The 23,347-nt window shown below is 43.1% G+C and overlaps 1 protein-coding gene across 2 annotated transcripts in view; it reads right to left on the reverse strand.

Moving 5' to 3' along the window:
- Spats2l (spermatogenesis associated serine rich 2 like) overlaps positions 1-23,347 on the reverse strand; it is a 99,181-nt gene that overhangs the window by 36,078 nt on the left and 39,756 nt on the right. Inside the window, exons 6-7 of one of the 2 annotated variants that reach the window (XM_032901193.1) lie at positions 9,557-9,763; positions 8,143-8,278 (exon numbers count right to left, since the gene is read on the reverse strand). In XM_032901193.1, coding sequence (XP_032757084.1) covers positions 8,143-8,278; positions 9,557-9,763 — 343 coding nt within the window. The remainder of the gene's footprint in view (positions 1-8,142; positions 8,279-9,556; positions 9,764-23,347) is intronic. The other variant, XM_032901194.1, reaches the window with a different exon arrangement.

A 23,347-nucleotide genomic window follows, 5' to 3' on the forward strand; every position in this document is an offset into this window, starting at 1 on the left:
GTTATGTTTCAGGCGGTATGGAAAAAAACATTTTCCTACCACTGATTGAAAAAGGGAAGGCGTTGCGGTACAGAAGTGATGGGAAATTCCCTTCCTGTATCCCCGACTCTCTTTGGAGGGTGGGGTGCTGCAAGCTAGACTTTCATGGTATTATAGAGTCTGCCTTTCCCTCAAGGGGACACTACAGAATATGCTGCATTCTCTTCCATTAGGGAATCCTCTGAGTTATCCACACTTGGACCAAAGATGCCTCCGTTATAGGAGCATGGGGAGGAAAGAAAACCCCAGGGAAAGATCATCCCTGGCTGGTTAGAAGCACCCCTGGTCTCGCCTTTTGCTACCAGAAACTGGTAACGTGTGACAGTCAATATTGCCAGAATAACGTCTCCTATAGGGAAGACATTCACCAGCGGAGCGACAGTGACTGCTCTGGCATTAGAGCTGTAGCCCCTTCTACAAGATTTGTAATCCATGATGTTCAGGTGTTAGAAGATGCAAAAGAGAACCACCTGGATTTAAAACTAAACACGTTTTCAGTATCCACTCATCTGTTGAGGGGCAACTAGGTTGGTACCAATTTCTTGCTATAGTGAACAAAGCAGCAATACAGATGGAAATTTTGGTGCAATAACAACAATGAAAATTATATATATTAATATATTGCATTTATATATTATATGTATTATATATGTGTGTGTGCATGTGTGTGTGTATGTGTGTGTGAATGTGTATGTGTCTGTGTGTGTGCGTGTGTGTGCGCATGTGTATGTATACATATGTGTATGTGTGTGTGTATACATATGTGTATGTGTATGTGTGTGTGAAGGTGTGTGTATGTGTGTGTGTGCATGTGTGTGTATACATATGTGTATGTGTGTGTGTGCATGTGTGTATACATATGTGTATGTGTGTGTGTATGTATATGTGTATGTGTATGAATGTGTGTGTATGTGTGTGTGCATGTGTGTGTATACATATGTGTATGTGTATGTGTGTGTGCATGTGTGTGTATGTGTGTGTGTATATTCACACATATAGATAGTATTTATCCTTAGAGAAAAACAAAATCTCAAAATTTGCAGGAAAATGGATGGACTTGCATAGGAGACAGAAAACCCCGACTGAGAGATGTCCTGAGGGATCATTTATGCTGCCAGGAGTGAGCTGGCCATGTCACACACCCCAGAACTAAGACCTGTGGAGTAATGGCAAAGCCTTCTCCTCAGGATGTGAGGCTCCGAGGGAAAGCCTTTCTTTCTGATCCATGTGTGAATGTGGATGGTGTGGACAGGATTTGTCACCATAGCTTTCTCCACCTGGATGTTTAAGGCATGAAGACTATTTGCCTTCAGAGACACTCCTACTACCTAAACTTGCCTCCTTGGTCCATCTGTATACAATGAACCCTGCCTTTTCGTTGATCGTATGGAACAGCCATGCCTCCCTGTTCAACTCTCTATAATAAACATACTGAGTTCCAGACATGGTGGGTTTTTCTGGAGAGTCTAGTCCACCCGATCCCAGTTTTCTGTCTGTGTATCTGCCTGTGTCTTTAGTCTTCTTCACTTCCTTGTTGCTTCACTCAGGTTCATTCCTGGAGCCATGTCAAATGCATTAGATTTAGAATATATAACATTCATCAAGAGTACAGAATCTAAGAAAGAAAACCACTATGTTCCCCCTTACATGCAGACTCTAGTGATAAGACAATTGTATATATGTAAGCAAGCGTGTAACATGTGTGTACAGTGTAACATGTGGATTCAGTATAACACATGAATTCAGTATAACATGTGGATTCAGTATAACATGTGGATTCAGTATAACATGTGGATTCAGTATAACATAAGAAACAGAAACAAAAAGGGGTGCAAATTGCATGAAGAGGAAGGGTTATGGAGAGATAATCGACACCTGAGTCATGAACGAGGAAAGCTGAGTATTTTTCTAGTTCTAACTCACTCTGGATTTTCTCTTGGTGAATAAATGTATATAAATACAATCAATACTGAGAGTGTAAAATGTGGGGTGAAGTTCCACAATTTCTTCAGGCTAGCTAGCCTGACTGTGTAGAGGTTCACTGAGGTGTACAGACTTTGAGTCTGCTAATTTTAGGGTGTGATGCATTTTCAGTTCTTTAAAATCAAATTGTAATTAGATTATTACCTCAAACCAACCAGCCAACCAACCAACCAACCAACCAACCAACCAACCAGCCAGCCAGCTATCCAGCCAGCCAGCCAGCCAGCCATCCAGCCAGACAGCCAACCATCCATCCAGCCAACCAACCAACCAACCAACCAACCAACCAACCAACCAACCAACCAAACAACTAACCAACCAACCATCCATCCATCCATCCATCCATCCATCCATCCATCCATCCATCCAACCAACCATCCATCCATTCAGCCAACCAACCAACCAACCAACCAACCAATCAAATGATACAGATTTCTTGGATCACAGAAGTAAGTTTGGGGTGCTGCCTTTGTAAGGGATGGCCAAGAAGCCCTAAGGGTGTTTAAACTATATGCACAAGGGTTTGGTATAAAAGCAAATATTAATTCACAGATACTGTTTCTCAGTAGATAGATACTACTATTTATAAAGAGAACAATGAGAAACAAAATGAGCACAGAAAAACCATAATCTCAGCATTGTGTGCAATTCTAGGCACTGCACAAGAACAGTGCGAAGGTGTCAAGAAAGGATGAGTGTGTGCACACGGTGACAGGGAGGGTTTGTCACCAACCCAAAGAGAAGAACTGTTCTGCACGGTAAACCTCCTGAAGCAGAAAAACAGTTCTGCTTGGCTTCAGCCTCGAGTGGCTCAGAGGACGTACACTGTGGTAATTTTGTGCTATCTGGGCACGCAAGGATCAGCCCTGGGAATAAGGTGGTTCTGAGACGCGACCCTCTCCAGCTACTTCCTGTTAGAAGTCCTCCTCAGGCGCACATCCCAGAGAAGATGGTAGCATTTAAAATGTCAAAGAGATAGTATCCGGTTGACATGTGGCCACCCTGCCAACCAGTGTGATAACTGTGCAGAAAGGCTTTGCTTAGCCACCAGCAAGGCCTCAGCAGCAGGTAAGGGGGGTTTCAGGTGTGCGGGTAAAAGATAAACTTATCTTAAAATAGCTAGCTCTTCAACTTGGGATTCTCACGCTAGAAGTCCTCTTTTGATTAAGGGACAGAATCTCTAGAGAGCATCTGTTATATTCAAGTATGTCAGCTTGGGTGTGGAACCCATCTTCACAATGAGGATGAGGTCATGAACTGTGATAGACCAGGAAGCATCAATGAATAAAAAGAAGAAAAGGGATATGAGGATACCATGGTAACCTCTTCGGTGGAGTGTCACAGTGAGGATGGATCTCTGACCTGAAGGGAGCCACAGGAGGGACCCTTGCTGTGAGGAAGGAAAAGAGATAGAGGAGGAAGAAATGAATTAAAAGTGGCAGAGAAAGGGGAAGTGTGCAAGGGCTGGGACTCATGTCTCATCTCCAGGTTTAGCCTGGCCTAGACGCAGCCCCTGCTGTGGTTTGAACATGAAAGGTCTTCCTAGGATCATAGGTCTGAACACTTGGTTCTCCCCTGGTGGCACCATTTTGGGAGGTTGTGAAACTTTCTGGAGGTGGAGCTTTGTGGGAAGATGTAGGCCATCGGGGGCGGGTCTTGAGGCTTTACCGCCTAACCTACCTACGTCAGCTCTCTGCTTCCTGACTGCATAGGTAACCCGACCAGCTGCTTTGACGTCTTGCCACCGTGCCTTTCCCACTATGATGGAGTGAACCGAAACAAACCATTCATTCCTTAAGGAGCTTCTTGTGCTATTTTGGCCACAGCAATGAGAAAGGTAATGACTATAGCCCTACTTCGGCAACCAAACCAAACCAAAAGATAAGACACAGGGCCAGTGTGACCCCTTGCTACAAAACATGTGCCATGACTGGCCTTTTTTTAGTTAGAATAAAACAGCTCAAAATGATTGCTCCTTCTGTGCCTCAATCTCTACAACCTTGTTAGCACCCCCACCCACCCTGACGAGTACACACACTACTTTGCTGGCTCCCAACCAGCTTCCATCTTCCTTAAGAGTGCTCTTAATTAGATGTTAAATTGACAATAGCACCTAACAGGATTTTTATAGCTCTATTTTGGGAGACTTTCTCTCCTAGCATATGGCAAAAAAATATTGAGTATTATTATACTTCCTCAATGTTTTTTCAATTCATGTTTTATTGCTCATTTTAAGCCTTCATAATAAGCTTGGACACACATACACTGGGTTTGCGATGAGAAGCTAGACTAGTCTGCACACAAAGCAATTAAATCTGGCAGCTATGATCGCAAAGAATGAGTATTTTCCAGCTGTGGTAGGAGGCCAATTGCACAGCAGAGAAGCCAGCTGCTCCACGTTAGTTCCTGATGTGACTTTTTATGTTCTTGTTCAGATGAAGTGGGAGAGGACTGTGTCATCTTGGTTACTCGCCTAGATCCCTAGTTCTTTCTGAGAAGATGATAATGCCCTACCCATGACCAGTTAGCCGCATGTGACCCTGTCCTGGTGAAAAGCCAGGGTTATATTTTAGCTATTTAGTGGTTTTCTTCAGTAACTGAATACAGCAAGTGTTCTTCACGGCCTGCTTGGGAAGGATAAGTACCCAGCTCATTTGGCCCTGGTGTGTTCTTAGTAAGCCTGGAGGATGTGCACCAGCCACTTTCTCCTAGCTTCTTAACATCACATCTCCCATGAACCTCATCGGGAGTTTTGGTAGACTGTAGTCAAGCAGGACTCATGTCCTTAAGTTGGCACTGTGGCGGAAAGTGGAAAAGTGAATGTTTTCTTAATGTTTTACGTGAGAGGCTCTATTTATTCCTAAAGGACACAATGCCCTTCCCTCCAGAGTACTTGGGAGCTAGGAGAACTGGGTGATCCACTGTAAGGACCAGAGAGGGGACTTAGGAGTGGGACTCACAGACTCATGCCATGAGGGTCACATGAGTTAATTACTGGTTTAGAATGAGCAATGTTTTTAGAAATGCAGAGGACATGGCCCATGTGTTCCAAAGCTACAACCCCCTGTGGTTGAGCCAAGGTTTGCCACTGGTTGCGCTAGACGCACAACTCCCTCCTTTGCCTGTGGTATGTGATTTCCCCGTCGACAGGGAAACCCGTCTTCTGTGGCCTGGTATTTTTCATAAGTAATGAAATTCCTAAGATCCACCCTTTAGGAAACAAGAGTGAAGCTTTATTTAAGTCTTGCCTGAGCTGAAGGTTTATTTGGAGTAGAAGCAAAGCTTTCCTCTTGGTGGAAATGCATATAAACAGTTCTGTTTAAAAGGGTGATTTGGTTTTATTTTTAAATCAGCACACAACTGTTGTGGGATCATTCTTATTAAAGGTTTGGTCAGAAAAGAAGTTGTGGAGTTTACTCAGTAGCTGTCACATTCAGCAAAGGGTTGAACCACATACTTCTCTCCTTGGAAGGAGAGTGCCCTTTTTGTCTTGTGGGTGACTTTGGAGCCTGGCAAGTCTCATGGAGAACTCATCTCCCACTCAGGTCCAAGTGCAAGGGGGATGTGGAGCAGAGAAATCCCACACAACCTCCGTGGGCGCTGGCTTTCACCGTTGATGAGGAGTAAAAAGCTCAAAGAATCCGTTGTCAATTTCCAGATGGCTTGAGAGCCATGTGCTGTTTACTGATACTCAGAATTATTAAGTAAATAAAAAGCAGGTTTAGCAGCTGGAAGAGGGGTGGTTTGAGGTCACTGCTACACTTGGTCAGCTAGTGCTTGAGTCACTGAATGGAAGGTATCACAAGGAGAAGCGCCGTCCAGCAGAGGAAGTATTTCCTCTATGAATGGGGCACAGAGTTCTTCAATGGAGACCCAACCCCCTGAGAGCCTCGCTGGCAAATACAACTAGGAGCCACCCTTGCCCTGGTGTCTTGATGCATTGTCTGAGTCTGTTTTTAGTCACACAGGCAGAGCTGAGTGACAGTATGTCTGGGATGCTTAACAGATTTATAGCTGGCCCTTTCCAGGTAACCTCTGCTGCCCCTGGCTCTAGACATAACAGGACAACTGACTTAAGGAGAGACTAGAAACGTCATAACTAGAAATGACTAAGAATTCTCATCTTCAATAGTACATCTTTGCCTTAGTTCTCACACGTGTCCTAGGAGTTCTCTGAACGGTTTAGCTACAGTCTGGTCAAGAGGAAAGCCCTGTGGGTGCCATGGCTGGGTGAAGGTCATGGGTCATGTGCTTCTCTCAGAGGACCTGTAGGGACTGAGCCGTGACTGAAGGAGACAGCTTCCTGTCAGGTACCTGGTGTCTTCTGCACCCGTGGGATCTTGTATGTAGCAGATGGCTTAAAATTCATGAATTTTAGATTAAGTCAGTGTGAAGCTTAATCCTTAGTTTTTACAACTCCACAGTTTTTGTTAAAAAGCACATCGGTGTCAAAGCAAGGACTTGGAATGGAAAAATATGCAGAAAATGAGGTCACATTCTAATGGCAGGAGAAGTCAAGGCAACACCAGGGACACTTTCCCTGGGTACCATGGTTGGGTTGTTTTTTTTGGTGTGAGCACCTAGATTTTGGGCTGGATAACTGGCTTTTCAAGTCTCGGCTTGTGGGTTTGAGTTGGGAGTCACCCCACTGCTCACTCTGTGGGAAACACTTGAGTTTGAACAGACAGTGAGGAGACCAGTTCTCTTGCCATAGTACATTCTACAAAGACTTACATGCAACCAGAACCAGCCAAGGAAAATTAGCCTTTGCAATCCCCCCACCCCCCAGAACCTAGCCTAGCCCTCAGGGGACAAGGCTTATGGAGAAGCCAAGAAGAGAGTATCTGCTGTCACAGAAGTGTCTGTCTAAGAATGAGGTAAGCAATACTGAGGAGATATTGAAAGAGAGAGGGAGGGAGGAAGAAAGTAAGAGGGAGGAAAGAGACTGGATCCTGATAATATGATAATACAATTTGACTTAGAAGATTTGCCTGAGTGAATCTTCTGGAATATTGATATATTTCATTTATGAACATCTCCTTTGTCTTTAGTATGGCTTTTCTCATTTGAAGCTGAAAGAGTCTTTAGTGACACACAGCATTTTTTCCCATTATAATAACTATATAATAATAAATATTTCACCTTAATTCTGTACACAAGAAAATGTCCAGGGCTCAGAGAAATGTTTTTCATTAAAACCAACAGGGAGGGGAGGGCAACACCTGAAATGTGTCAGGGCACATTTCTTTGTTGGAAGAAGGAAAGCAGATGTACTGAGTACACTGTGAAGTTCAGTGAGGTAGGCAGTAATGAGGGTACCTGTGTGATTGCGAGCACTAATCACTGTCAAGCTGACAGGTCGGGACCTTGAATGGCTGAGGAGACAAGCCTCTGGTCATGCCTGTGAGAGATTATGTAGCTTAAATGAACTGAGGTGGAAAGGCCCACTGTGTGTCAGTCAGCACCATCCATGGGCTGGGGACCTGGACCCACTATGAATACAAAGGAGAAGGCACCCTGGGCAGCAGCCCACATCCCCTCATCAACTCAGCTCTCCAAATATGGACTCAGGGTGGCCAGCTGCTTCAAGCTCCTGTGGCCATAGTTCCAAGGCCCTGCTGTGGTGGGCTGTGCCCTCTGTGAGCCAAAACTGATCCTTTTTTCCTTGGCCACTTCTGTCATAGCCATCATAGCCACCTTGCTTATGTCAAGAACGGAGTTCTATTACTAAAGTCACTGGATGTTTCCTTTTGCTGGGGAAATTTAATGATTACAATGGTAACATTACTTGCTCTCATGTTACTAGCCTTTCATGGGTACCAGTAAGGTTTCTCTTCCCTGCCTTGGTTCAGGCTTTATTCTGTATTCTTGATGTGCTATTAGGCCAACTTCAACTTTCAGCGAGTTATGAACACTGCCAGAGTTCTTATTCAAATACCTTTTCTTTTTCGTTCCCAAGATATATGTTCCCGTTTGCAGAACTTTACAAAAGTCAGTGAGAGGGCTGCTCTGTGATGTTTACGTATCAAATAAACAACTTTTTCCATCTGATATTTTTCTTACAGACTGCAGGGAGAGCCCGGACGCTGTGGATTTACAGTTGTGGGCCAGAGCACTCACCAGTTGTGTAGCTCAGCAAAAGCTGCTTTGATCTTCTTCACAGAACTGTCCACTTCTTCCTTGATCATGACTCGGTATCTCGTCAGAGAAACAGTGCAGCGCTGCAGATCCTTCACCGATTTCTCAATATTTGGACCTAAAATCAACGCCAGGGGGAAAAAAAGGTGAGCATGACCACTCTGTCTTTTATTTATGAGCTTAAATAAAACAAAGCAAGCAACTCCCCCCACACAGACCTGGCCTGGCCTTTGTTTTCCAGGGGAGAAACTTTGTTAAGAGGGAATGGGTTGTTCAGTAGCCCCCAGCCCCAGAACAGTGCATCTTCACGGGGCCGGGGGATGGGGAGGGGACGCTGGCTGGGCCGCATACAGCACACCTGTTGTTTTGCTCTTCAGAAGGAGCCTCTGCTCATTATGTTCTGCCATAAACTGAAGTCTCTTCCAATATAAAGGCCATTTGTGCTGCTGGCTCCCTGTTAACACCACTGCACATGCTTCAAAGCCAGCAGAGATTTTGGAGCAGGAAAATGACATAGAGAGGAGCCAACGGGCTAGAGAGGACGGGCTGTGAGTGCCAGGTATACTGGCTCCCCACCAGAGCCCTGAGCCAGGCCTGTAATTACAGCCGCAGCAGTAAAGCAGCTCTTTGCATAGCCATCTCTTTGGGTAGCCATCTCTCCTTCTCCGTTTCCAGTAACGCTCACCAAAGGCAGAGAGCCTGCATGGCAGACGGACTGTCCTTATCTCAACAAGAACACGTTTCTTAGAGGAAGAAAATCTCCCTCAAGAAAATGGAACGAGTGTGTCAAACCAGAGCCAAGGAAATCAAATATAACTGAGGCTGAATCAGAAGGGCACTATTTCGTCTTGGATTCAGTAAAGAAGTGATTTAGCCTTTTTGTTTGTAAGGCTAATTACCATTCAAAGACACCGAGGTTTGAAAAAAATGAAAATCCAGTGTGTCAAATGGAAAAACTGTTCAGTGTTAGGCTGTCTGAAAGTTCTAATACAGATGTGTGTTCACATAGGGAAGACCATCTCTCAAGGAAGGTCTACCAGGTTACAGATTTGTCTTTACCAGAACAGGCCTGGATTTCATATGCCTGGGAGGCACTACTCCGTCCTGCGCTAACACTTGCTTTGACTGAGGTAGGCAAGCACTCATCCATCCACATAGGGGCAGAGAAGGGGAGGCGACTCCACCTTTGATACTTCAAGACCTTTGACATGGGCAGGATTGCATCTGCCTTCCGTTTTCCATCTAAGTGGATGGTAGGGAAAAAAGGGAGAAATTCAATTGCACGCATGACTCCTTTTTAAGCAGCATTTTTCTTTTCTAGAAAGTTCTGCCATCCTGGCATTTTTATGTGTGTGCAGAATATGTTGAATCATTTGCGCAAAAGAAACCACTTTACCTCTTTTCTTTGCCAGCTCATCTGGCTTTATTTCAAGATGAGCTGCAGGGGCATTGGACTTAACAGGAGATGTTTTTGCCTTAGGCTTGCTTGGGTTACAAGGCTGCCCAGCTGACCACTGTAGGCCATCTGACCTCTCTGATGGTCCATGAATAGCTTTGGGGTTCCCATCTAAGGACATTTTCTGCTGCAGTAGTCTGCTGCCTTCTGTAAGAGAACACCAAATAGTGGCTGTGAAGGGATAAAGTCAAAACACTGATGGCGAAATGGTGGAGAATGAATGGCAAGATTATTCCTGGTTTTTATTTACAGGCTGGCAACAATGCTTTTCACTGAGAAACGCTGAAGGAACTGTTTTAATAGAATTCCCAGAAGAGTTGAGGTGACCGCAGAGAGGGCCTTGCATTTAGAGTCAGAAGACCTGGGCTTGTGTGTAGGCTCTGGCAACTGCATGCAGAGAGATATGGACGAGCTATTTAATATCTCTGAGCCCTACTTCCTCACTTGTAACTATCTGGCAACATTATTAACACATTTGCAAGAGATGAGTATGACTGCCCACCTCCCTTTTTCCTCCCATTCCAGTAAAACCTCAGGTATCTTTCAATGTGAGTTCATATTGAAGCCATAAACATGAAGCCCTCCCCCATCTCCATTTATGCTTTGTGGTATTTCATCCCGAATTAATGAAGGCAGAAGGACTGGAGATCGGGCAAGAATGAAGTGACAACAGGTACTATAATCATTTCATCTAGTTTATGGAGGGATTAAATCAGGAAACATCATGGTAATATCTCAACTATATTTAAAATCCAAGCATTAGGTTTTCCTATTAGCTTTAATAGGTGTGACAATAAATTAGCAGCCCACTGCTTTTGGCATCGTTTAAAGGGGGGTTTCTGTGTGGTTATTGCTGGTGTGAACTAAAAGATATCTCAGGGCCTATAAAGGAAATCCCTTTAGATTTCACCACGGGAAGTCTAGTATGGAAAAAAAAATAAAAATGGTGGCCTGTGAGCTTCTGAAGACCAGGTTCATGGAGAAAACTGTGTTTAGTGGAAAGAATGCTTTTCGGTTTAGAAGACCGTAAATTCTGAGCTTCCCTGTATCCGGGACAGCCTTGTGGGAACGTTCTTACCTTTCCCTGCCTCATATGCATACAAGCTTCTCCGTGAAGCCCAGCCTTGCCCTCCCTTCTCAGCCAGTTATCTACCCTCCCGCTGCTTCTCTCTGCTCCTGGTTGCCTTCATAGATTACATTTAACACAGGCTTCTACGCCTGTCTCTCACCACTGCCTGGCTGCGGCTGTGACCTCCTAGAGGGCAGACGCCCAGTCAGATTCACTTTCTAAGCTCCAGTACTTGTGTCTGGTTCAATAGCTTTCTGCAGAACCGTGATTGAGTTAAAGTACACTTAAAATGATTTCACAGGAAAGAAAAGGAAAGAAACAAGGCACACCTTTCCCGACACTGTCACAAACATTACAGAGACCAAGGGAAAGTGTGAGAGAATACAATCTGGGTCCTAGATAATTTGATTTTAGACGTTAGCTCATTTATGATAAATATAATTTGACTCTAGTAGAATCCATCATTCATAACCTATTACGTCAAGGGAACTTTCCCGAGCAAAGAACCTTTATTGAAAGGGAAATTACAGTATAGCATGAAGTGTACAGAAAAGGCAGTGAGTGCGTAAATACACATCGTAAGTAGCTCTTCTTCCCGTAATGACTGATTGAAATGATAACGTGTGATTTCATCATCAGTCACCCTGATGTGGAACTATACTGTATGATGACCGTGGTTGCCAAATTTATGTGTGAAATGACTGTCCTTTGGTACTGTCCACACACCAATTCCTAAGGACCGTCTCCCAAGATTCTGAGTGAGCAGTGGGCCCAGTGTTCTGCACCCCGGGTCGTGGTGCCGGAGTGGAGGTGGGAGACCCACCTGACGATGAGTTTGTAAACCCCTGTGCTGAAACACTGACTAGATCCAAACTGGTTCCAACTCAGCCCCTTCCTAAATCACAGGTGAAATTCAGTTTTGATGAGCGATTATAAGCTCAGGATTAGAAATTCAGCATGGCATAGTAATTAGTTGCAGCCTTGAAAATATGGGGATGGATAGCTTGATGTAAATAATGACCTTAGGTAGAAGAACGAAAATTATTCAGTTAAGATACAAATGAATTTTAAACAGGAGACAAGCATGTACATAAACATGAGCTCATTAACCTGGGAGCTAAAAATATTTTGTCTGCGTGTCAGAGAATAATATGTGAGCTACTGATTCATTCCACTACTCATCTTGCAAATATTTATTGAGAAATTTGAATAGCAATATTTTTGCCTTCTGAAAAAGTCATTATTGGAGGAATCATTGAACATTGGGAGTATTTACAATTCTCAAAAACCACTTGCATATATTTGTACACTGGCTAGGCAGGTTCATCTCTAAATGTGGTGAAACTCTGCGGTTCTCTCAGAGACTTGTACAGAACGATGTTCGTCTTGACCACAAGTCCTGGACTTCTAGTAACACAATTATGGGAGTTCTTTTCCCAGACACGATGATTCTCCTTCAGCATCTGACAGTGTCAGGAAGGTGGCCGTTCCCCACATGTGGCTACTGAGTCACTAAAATGAGGCTTATTCAAATAGAGATGAGAAGTGCTATCTATATGAAGCATACATTGATGTCTTGTAGGCTTGGCATACTACTTTTAAAGATCTTTAAATATTGAGAGTGGAAGGTATAGCCTAGTGGCGTGGTACTTGTCTGGAATATGCAAGGCCCCTGGGTTGGATCTTCAGCATAGCACAAATAAATACATTTTCATTACATGTTGAAATGATCATAATTTAGATACGCCGATTTAGATCTATTACCCAACTGAAATCGCCTTATACCTTTTAACGTGGTTAGTAAGCTGTAAGAAGCAAAGAGACAGATGGGTCTCAGGGCTTGGTCACTGCTAGTGTGAGAGGGCATTTATTGCCATCTGGCTTCATCTGCGTGAAGGTGGTGACAGAGTGGAACATGTCTCGCCAATCATCATGTGCTTGCTATGTACTGCTACATGGCAAACACTGAATGAGTGGACTATGTACCAGTACCTCAGTGCTCTGCATGTCTAGCGCCATTCCAACGACAGGGTGCCTAGTCCGATAGGAGTCTCTGTGCCTTTAACACCCCCATATTGTGACATCTTGGAAAGAAATGTTATTTCTGGAAAGAGCCAATTTGTTCAGATTTCAGTACATAATTTTATTTAATTCTCTTCCAGGTATTTATCTTAACGATGCTCGCAGAAACTTTTGTGGTTTGAATTTCGCACTTACCAGAACCCTTTTTAAAAAGCAAAAATACTTAGCAGATCTTAATACAGCTAGCATGCGACTCACTGAGACTCATCTGGCTGTCTGATTTAAGTAGGCTCGACAGACACTTCACATGAAGCCCTGATGTGCTAGCTCTGACTTTTATATAGAGCACAAGTAAGTCACATCTCCCTGCGCTTGACTCTAAGATGTAAACTGGAAAATGCTAAAATAAGAAAGAAAGAGCTTAGTGGGTCTGAGGCCACCTTCTTCCCCCAAGAGGCCTCAGCATCCCTGCTGGAAATCAACTGATTATTTATGTGCTTTGGTTTCTGGGCTCTGTTGTATCCGCTGATGTATTTGTCTTTCCCTGCTCACTGTATTTAGATAAGAAGTCTTAGAATTAGATAATGTATGTCCTCCGGCTTTGATCTATTTTATTTTAAAGGTTATTTTGTCTGTCACAGGTCTTTGCATTCCAATATAAATCTAAGAATCTGTTTGTATATTTCAATAAAAACAATCTGGCAGAATTTTAGCTGAATTTGTACTCAATCTATAAATCAATTTGAGGAAAGGCTGGTCTATTATCATTATTGAATCTGTTGATCCTTAAACATGATATACCACATCATTTATTTGAACCTTTAAAATTATCTTGATATTGTTTTAGTTTGGGGGTCATAAATATCAATATTTTAGGAATATTTATTTCTAGGTAATTTTAGACTTCTTTTGCTTTGGTATGTAAAATTTAGATATTTTTCAATTCCCAAATATTTGTTACCATAATAGAATATGGGGAAAATAAGGTAGAATAAGGCCCCCAGATCTTAGCACAACTCATGTCATAATGGAAGAACATTCAGGTTTAGAACCCAGCATATGCATAGGCAGGAAGCCCTGCCAAAATGAGACTGAAGCCCTAATCCATCAAGTTAGTAGTTCTGGGAAACACCCTAAATGCATTAACCTTGCTTTGGCTTCTATAGTTCTGCTTCTGGCTAACTGTTCTTGCTGACTGAGGTGTGCCAACCCAAGATTTGATTTTTGTGCTTAAATGCCCATCCCTAGAAAGGCTTAGGACTGCACTTAGGCCTTGAACACCTGGCTGGCTAATAAAGACTGTATTGGCTTGAACCTGTGTCTGTGTAGTCTTCTCTGGTGGATACCTCATAATAGTATTGAAATCATATCTATAGACTTACTTTATGGCCTATTAATTAGTCTATTTTGTTGAAAATGCCAGATGTTCTTGAAATGCTGAGTATATGGTTCTAGGAATCAAGTTAGTCCATAGTATTGATTAAACTTAAACTCTTACTGATGTTTAATTGTCTCACCGATTAGTAAGAAAATAGCATTAAAAATCTACAATTATTATGGATTTGTTATCTTTTTTAGTTCTATCAATGCTGTTTCATAGATTTTGAAGCTCTGTAATTAATTTTAGAATTGTGAACTCCTGTTGACATACTGACTTATGTGTTACTATAAAATGGCTCTGTCAGCGTTTCTTGTATTGCAATCAGTGCTAATGCTGCCATACCAATCGTCTGTACTTGGTTCTTTGCACAATGTGGCTTTGCTACAGTCTATTTTTATCTGCTTCTATCTTTGCCCTTCACAAGAAGCACATATATCTGGGTTTTCTCATTTATTCCATCACTATCCACTTTTTAATTGAATTTTAGTCCACTTATGTTTAATGTGATTGTTGGTATTATATCATATCCACCACTTTGAGTTTCTCTAAGTATAAAAATTAAACAAAATAGAGATTGTGGTAAGAATTACAAGGTCGGGGTACCAGTTTGTCACAGCAGTGTCCTTTCAATAGACATTGTGCTCCTTCATGAATATGACCCGCACACAAGGGCAACTTTACTTACCCACTGCTGCCAGTATAGACACATGGGCTTGCATTATAGGATTCTTCACAATGTATGAACAACCTTGTTTGTAATCAAATTTTAAATTTTCAAAACCTTCTTTTCTCTAGCTTTTAGGGTTGTGTGTGTGTGTGTGTGTGTGTGTGTGTGTGTGTGTGTGTGTGTAAATTTGATGCTTTCATAAGAAGATAATAGGAAGTACACAGACAATTTAAATCTAACCTCAAGGAATGTAGTAAAGATAGCAGCCCTACAGTAATTCTTTTAACCCATTAAAATGAGTTCAGAATCTATCCCAGAGATGATTCCAATATAGCACATTATCTGATCATGCTTAATGGCTGGAGTAGTTCTATCTGGAAAAGTCAATAAACAAAGCATAACATTGTTGTTATAAAATTAGGTTTAAAGTTCCTAATGTCTGTGTCACTCAAAGCACGGTACACTCTCTTAAAAGCACTTAAATAAATATAACAGCACGACATGATGACCAGTAATATAATTGAGAACTACATACAAATATAGTTCTTTGGTATCTGATCTTAGTGTTCTTAAATATTTATAGTAAGTGAATTACAAATTACCTTAAGAAATGATCAGTTTTTAAAAAACAATGAGATTAATGCAACCTCTCTGAACAGAAATGTATTAAGAACTTAAGTGGGCGCGCACACACACACACACACACACACACACACACACACACACACACACTCTCTTTTTAAACCCAGTATTTACAGCACCTGGAAAATAATAACAGTTTTCCATAGAAGTTGTGCACTACAGTGTTGTTCCTCAAAGAGGAGAGAGACTGAAGGAATCCACATGGAGAACCATTTAGAAACACTTAAAAGATTCATAAAGATAAAACAGCCATTGAAATGCTATAAAAACATGACTTTATATAATTAATATATGCTAATAAAGATGGTCTTCTGACGAATCAGAGAAGTTTCCTTTTGTATCGAGACTCATCAATGCTTACAGAAAGAGAGTAAATGACTGTGGAGAGAGCTAATCCCTGAATGGGACAGTTATATCACAGCTCCTGCAAGGCTCAGGGAGCACTGTGGAAGAAGAGGTGCAAAGATTGCAAGAGTCAAAGGCTGGGAATGGCTGCTTAGGGATAGTGCCTTCTGGACCTAACAGGACATTGCACTCAGGAACTCACAGCAGCTATAGGTGAGACCCCACTCCGGCCGAGGCACTCTTGGCAATGGATGACCGCTGAGGAGAGGAGAGTCAGTTTTCTTCAGTAGGGTGGCTCAGAGCTAGCTGTCTATGATCCAGTGGGCACCTGACACTCACAGCCAGCACTAACTGGTGTCAGTAAGTTGTTAAAAATGACATAAAGTTGGGAGGGCTATGTAGGTGGTCTACAGGAGAAACTAAAGGTCTGGAAAAGAGAGTGTGCTCTGAATTCATTGTCTTTGGGGATGGAGAGGCCTCAGGCCCTTATAGAGGACCAGAGTTCAGTTCCCAGCACCCACATTGGGTGGCTTAGAACATACTGTAGTTCCAGTCCCAGGGGATCCAACAGCCTCTGCTGACCTGAGGGCACCTGCACTCATGTGCCTACGCCCGGAAACAGACTCACATACAGACACATAATTATTAACAGTCTCCAAATACCTTTTACTCATGTATGAAATTACCGAGAAATGAATACAAAATTAAAGAAAAAAAGGTAAGTAAGAAGCAGAATGTTGAATGTTGAATGTGGCTGTACCCTAATAGAACCCTTTGTGTTATATGTCTGTTATATTCATAAGAAAGAGATGAGCTAGCCTGAGGAAAAAATGACTTAACATATACTTAATGATATGATGTAATGCTCATATGTCAACACTAAGTAAAAGCAGAACACGGAAATTCACATGCTGCCTATTTATTTAAATTATCTATGCCTTAAAATAATGTTTGAAATGAAATTTAACCATGGTTGATTTGGGGAGGTAGGATTTACTTAATGGAATTTTCCAAATTTCCTCAATTAGGGCAAAGTAATTTAAAATACAGAAACACAAACTCTACAGGAATCTGTAAAAATCAAAATATAACAACTTAAAATAAGACTATAGCAGGACACAGGGTCCAGAACATGGTGGATCTTGAGATCCGAGAACAAGAAAGACTTTCTATTCATGAAGGTGGAACTTGTGTTTTGTAAAGAGTACAGTTTGCAGAAGGATGTGGAGAGAACGAGGAGATACGGGAGCTTCACGAGTGCATTCGGTAGTAGTGGGAATGGAGAGGTAGAGACTGTGAGACAGACTGATGCTATGAGCACCTGGGTTTGAAAATCAGCAGGTCTCGCTGATAATGGAGAGAGGGAGCTGTCCTGAGTGTTTCCTAGACCTCTGGTTTGCATGGATTCTGAACTCAAAGACAGCCAAGCTTAAAATGGAGATCAAGAGTTGGTCACTGAAGCATTCTGAAATGTCAAGGTGAAAATATGGATTATGAACCCGATGTTCAGAGAAGAGGCTGGGCTAGGAAGACTGGAGTGAGTCATGTGACATAGCTAGAGCCAGGCTGGGGTCCAAATGATCTAAGGAGAGACTATTTCTTTACATGATGAAGGACTTGGGGCCAGCCAAGCCTTGATGAGGTTTAGCAATCCAACTACCAGGTAAAGAATGACCCTCAAAGAAATCGAGACAGAGCAATAAAAACACAGGGGAAATAAAAAAGGCGGTGCTGGAGAAGCCAAGATGAAAAAGACAAGGTGAATGAAGACAGTAATAAACAACGTTACACACCGCTGAAAGGAAAAGATGAAATAAGGATCGACGTCGGCTAGTTCAGCAATGGGGCAGCCACTGTGGACAGTGGGGGACAGGGTGTTTGGTGACTTGAGCTGTAAGCCTTCACAAATAGGTTGATGAGGGAGGTGGCATGACCAGCACAGACAGCAGTCTTTATGATACCACAGAGTGACTGTCTAGTGATGAGACTGTAGGAAAGTTCTTCCTGCAGCACCTACAGGAGAACGTCTCACGAGCTCCAGCTCTCCCACCCCCACCACATCTGCAGGGCAGGGTGAGTGACCCAGAACACACAGGTTATTCGGATGTAATCTCAGGTCTGCCCTTTCAACATTTCCTTAGCAAATGTGCAGAGGCATTGTTATTCCACCCAACTCCCATGAACCCCGAGCGTATGGGAGGCCATCACAGCGGGCAATGTTCTGACTGGAGACATGAATTAAAAGATAGTAGATAACAATGAACCCAACTGTCAAAGGTGGAAGACAGACATGTTGAATCAAACGCACGCCACTGTCTTAGTTCCTTGCAAGGCAAGTTCAACTCTCTTTGCATTTGACAGGGTAATTTAAAGCTTTGCTTTAAAAAAAAAAAGATTAAAACTTTTTTCCTGAAAGCTGTCCTTCTCTCTGTGTTCATGCCAAAGTCACCATTTCAAGGCGTGAGTGGCAGTTCTGGAGGCAGGCTACTGAGAGACAAGTAGCAACACAGTGTGTTTTTGATGGACAGAATACGATGCATTTTGCCAATGAGGAAGGGGAGAGACCCCTCTGAGCTTTGCCTGCTCAGGAAAGAGAAGCAGCCGAGGGCATTAGGTGTCCTGTGGCCTGAGATCAATACAGCCAGGGCCTGTCTGTGTCCATTTCTGCTCCATACCACCCCGGGAACGAAAGCAGAGATTTGAGGTCAGTGAGAATATAATTGAAGGCCCCTCCTGAAATTACCTGCACAGTTCAGTGCTGTGCAAGCAGAGGCGAAGGCTGATGCATACGCTACATGGAAATGAACCAAGAACTTAGGCAATGAAATATTAAAGAGGAACCCAAAAGGCAATTATGTGCTTTGAAATAATAACGAAACGTGTGTTCAAATGCGAGTACACCATCTTGGCTCTCTATAAAGTATTATAATCGTTAATTTTTTAAAGATCGCAAAAACCTACGGTTATAATTAGAAGGCTTCTCTAAGTTGTGGACTAAGTTTAAATTAGAAAAAAAGTTGGCTGCTGGGGTCCCCACAACCTGGTATGTGGCGCTGAGGGACTTGGAGCTCAGCTTCAGCATCGGCTCTTCAGATGCTCTAGCTGTATCCTGGCCGCACAGCATCCATGCCTTCAGGTAGGTGGCCTTCAAGTTGTTTGGAATTTCTAATCATCCTGGTACCTTAGTTTCATGCTGGCTTATTATCCATCCATTCCCTATCCAACAAAGCACATAAACTCCCCAGGAGCATAAGCATGGGCATCTGGTTCACCTCCTGTATAAAAACACCCAACGTGCATTAGATGCTCAAACATATGTGCTCATGGACTAAGGCAGCGACACGGTGCTGGCCTCTCTGCTAGGTACGTTGTGCTAAGCACATTACAAATTTCATTTACTGCTCGCCCAAACCCTGGACAGTTGGATTTTTTGTTTTGCAGGGGAATAAGGTGAAACACAAAGCCCTTAACTTTTCCAGGGTCACATGTCCAGGAACTGAACTAGACCGAGGTTTGAACCCAGACCTTTCCACTGCTAGACACCCTGGGTCTTGTTCATGGTGTATTATGTCATTTGACTTCGCGGCCTGAGCTTCATTATGAACGTTCTAGGCTAGCAGCTTTCCTGTTGATCTCTTCTAATCCTCTGGCCCGACTCAGGGCTTAGAGGAGCTGGAGGATCATGTTGGAGCTCCTGCCAATAGTAACATGAAAAAAAAATCTGCCTGGAAACACAAAACAGCACTGAGGTGTTTGCAGTTGCAGCAAGCACAAAGAAGAGGGTGTGGGGGGCAAACAGTCACATCATAAAATAACAAGCCCCCATCTTTCTTGTTTGGCTTATTCCGCATCGAGAGCGAGGAGGCAGTTCTGTGCCCGCGAGCCCCTCGCGGAGTTTGTATTGTATAGGACAGCAGAGACACGGATAAGGCGTAGACTGTACTCTGAGTTAGGGAGGCCAGCAAACAGCAGGGAGCCGTCCATTTGTGATCAACGGGAAAAGAAGCTTTTCCAGAGAGCTTTAAGGATGAGAGACTATAGCAAGAGGGAAACTGCTGGTGGCCACCTTCCCGCTCCTCCCCTCCTTTGTGGGCATGTGTCCCACTGGAGAAAGACAGAGAAGAGAGTGATTTCCTGTCTTGGTCCAAACAGAGATAAGGCTCACAATCTGAGCCTCCCAAAACAGAGAAGGAGGAAGGTTTGGGGAAACTGGACTCCAGGGTGTTTAGACATTTAGACTGGAGGCCTCAGAGGGTAAAAATGACTACCTTTAGTCCTGCTTTTAGTGAAAAAGGAACCTCTGTCTACTCTTCACCTGGCTTAGTATTTGAAAACAGGATGGTTTTGATTGGATCGTGTAAAAGATCTAATCTGAGCTGTTCTTAAAAGTTCTGAAATCTAGAAAAACAGAAAAAGAAAAAGAAAAAAAAGCCCTACTCTCAGGCTTAAAGCATACTCTCCGAATTCCAAGCTACGTGCTGACACACAGCGCTGGCCTAACTGACAGCATTATATTTACGTCGGGAACGACAGGGCTCTGGGTGGTGATTTCTCATGTAGGAAGTCACACTAACACCTCTTAGCCGCCTGCATACATCGTACCTTAAAGCTAACTGTCCCCGTGCCAGCATAGTGATTCTGGTTAAGACTTTTTTAAAAAGTGAGATCCCGAATGCCAAGGTGGGATAAAGGATAAAACAGGCCTTGCACTTGTCTATCGTCTCCTGCCTAGCGCGGCATTCAAGGCAGGCTCTGTCGAGCCAGTTTCATTACCGAGAGTCTAATAAATGCACCGCCACAAGTCGCCTGGAGAGTTCTTTCAGGCTTACGCCGGGAACCCACTCAAGCACAGAATATCATTATATGACTTTGTTACTATTACTTTTTTCTAATTTTTCAATTATACATTTAAAAAATATTTATAGGAATTAGAGAGCTCATGGATTTAGCATTAATTCTGCACTGGAATTTAGATGGACCTAAGGGAGTCACGTTTTGCCAACTACAGAAGGTAAAGAGACAGCTACTTCCTTGACTTCTCTACTCAAGGAGCCTTGGTTTCCCCCACAAAAACAGGGTTTAAGGGTCTGTCTCATTCTTCCTCTTCACAAATGGGGTGTAGAGCATACAAGTTCTGACCTTAACCTGTGATTCATCTATTAATGGGCCTAGGATTTCTGACAGATTGAACAAGCGTTTCAGAGTCATTTCACAGTTTTGGCACCAACCTTTATTATCTTTGGAAGATAAAGACCTAACCAGTTACAAACATGTTTTAAAATTTATGATCATAGCGTGTGGGATGCTCATGAAGTTAATGGTCGGCCCAATGGGGCTCCCCTCCTTGTACAAACACACCTAATGACTTCCTGCCACTCATTCTTCACGAGGAACACTTACATAAAACAGAAAGATCTGCAAGGAACCAAGGGCATTGACAAATAAGGCCTTCAGGTCAAACGCGCAGGGACAAAAGGATACGGGAACCACATTTGGTACAACCAAGAATTCTTCACAGAAAGGCTCATGCTAGGCTTACAAGGCCCCTTGCATAGAGAACAGCTGCAGGGGAGCTTAACTGTGAGTAGGGCTACCCTCGGCTCCCCACGATGAGCTGAAGGGCTTCTGCCTCGCATTTACTCCAATTACTTGACGGACTTACTGAAACCGTGTTGGGATGGAGGCAAAAATTATGAGTAAGTGAATAAATATATCTGCTATGCTTTTAGTTTATGATTGATATCAAAACAGCGACTTGAGTAATTAGATTTTGAAAGCAATTCGTGTGAAAGCAGTAACAAGGAAAGCTGGGAATCTGCCATCCGATTATTTAATTTCTTTCTCCTGCCCTGACTATAAATCAAAAAACATTTTTTTTTAAAAACTGAATTAAAAATTCTTGGAGAATCTGGATGCAAAATGACTAGGCTATTTTTATTGCGGTCAATGCTTGGTTTGGAAAAAGTGTCATCCAGCCAATAAGAAGGATGATCTGACCACAGCAGTATGGTGGAGTTCTTTGGCACTGGGTTTCTGGAAGCAAGCTAGGGCTGGAAGAGCAATTTAAAAACTTACTAGTGTGACAGAGTGTCAGGGACCTGGTGCCTCCTCATCACATTGGTACAAGCCACCGTGAGCTTTTGTTAGTGTGTCACTCAGGCAGGGCTACTATCTTACTCATCCTTGGCTTGTCACAGGGTAACACTGTCATATTAGCAACAGGGGCAGAGTGAATGAGGGTGCTGGGCAAAGCTCTCCTCACTGCTTCTCAACCTTCCCTGTCCTCTCTATCACCTTGTCCCTAGATCTCTTCACACCCACCAATCTATGGCATCTCAATTGTTCACACTGAGGCAACATCCCTGCTCTCCAAACCTGAAATTCACCAGTGTGCCCACAGCCTTTGCCAGGAGAATATCAGAGTGATTCCCGCAGAGCCTAGACCCCGGGTGTCCTTCTCAGAATCTACGGGGCATCTGGTGCTCCACTAAGAACCTTCTGGAAGTGGCCAGTACCAGCCCTCCTGGTGTTGGCTTTAGTACCCAGCACCCCATCAGACCACATTTGTAGCAGCTGGGTTCTCAAAGATTTCACAGATACATATATTTTTTACTGACATTTTCTTCATATATTAAATATAGAGAAACACTGTCCATAATATCCAACTGGATCTTGTCTTTTCTATCTTAAGTACAAAGTGACACACAGTAAGTATGAACATCTGGTCACTTTATAAGCCCTCCTAGTTCACCTAGTCAAAAAGGTCTTTCTTAGATTTTTATTGAAATTCTGTTTCTAGGCAGGTTACTTCATATATACATTTTATTTTTAGGATTTGTTATAACCATGGGGTAGTAGACCCTGTTATTATTGAGAGCTATGGTTTGAATGGGTTCCTGAAAGGGCTAGAAACTTAATTCCTAATACTAGGTGTTGAGAAGGAGGCCTTTATGTGTTGCTGAATCATGAGGATGCCATGCTCATGGCTGGATTACAGCTGTTAGAGCAGTGGATTAATAGTCTAACCCCTCAACACTCTCATCTCTTCTTTCCAGCATTTGATTTCCAAGCCTCTAGAATCATGAGCCAAAGAAGCTTCTATTGCTTTTAATTTCCTGTCTGTGGCATTCTGTAGTTCAGCGTGTAGAAAACAAACCAGAACAGCATTCTTTCTTACAGAAAATTACAGAAGAAGAGACAGGCCAGTAGAGAAGAAAGGACATACCTAGACACAGACGGTACATTATGAAGGAGCCTTCTGGGGCTGGTGAGACAGCCCAGTGGGTAGGAGGGCTTCCTGTGCAAGCATGAGGACCCAAGTGTAAATCCCTAGAACCAATGGAAGAAGCTAAACAGTGTGTGTGTGTGTGTGTGTGTGTGTGTGTGTGTGTGTGTGTGTGTGTGTGTGGGGGGGGGTATGGTGTTATGTGTGGCTGTCAGCTCACCCTGAGGTACAGTGAGAGGTTCTATCTGAGGCACTGAGACTGTCTCTTATACACATCTAGATGTGTATAAGAGACAGGCACTGAGAGGTTCTACCTCAAAGGGTCAGGTGGAGAGTTACAGGGTAGGACACACCCCTTACAATATCCTCTGGCCTTCATA

Source organism: Rattus rattus, chromosome 4, assembly GCF_011064425.1.
Source record: "Rattus rattus isolate New Zealand chromosome 4, Rrattus_CSIRO_v1, whole genome shotgun sequence".
Lineage (NCBI taxonomy): Eukaryota > Metazoa > Chordata > Mammalia > Rodentia > Muridae > Rattus > Rattus rattus.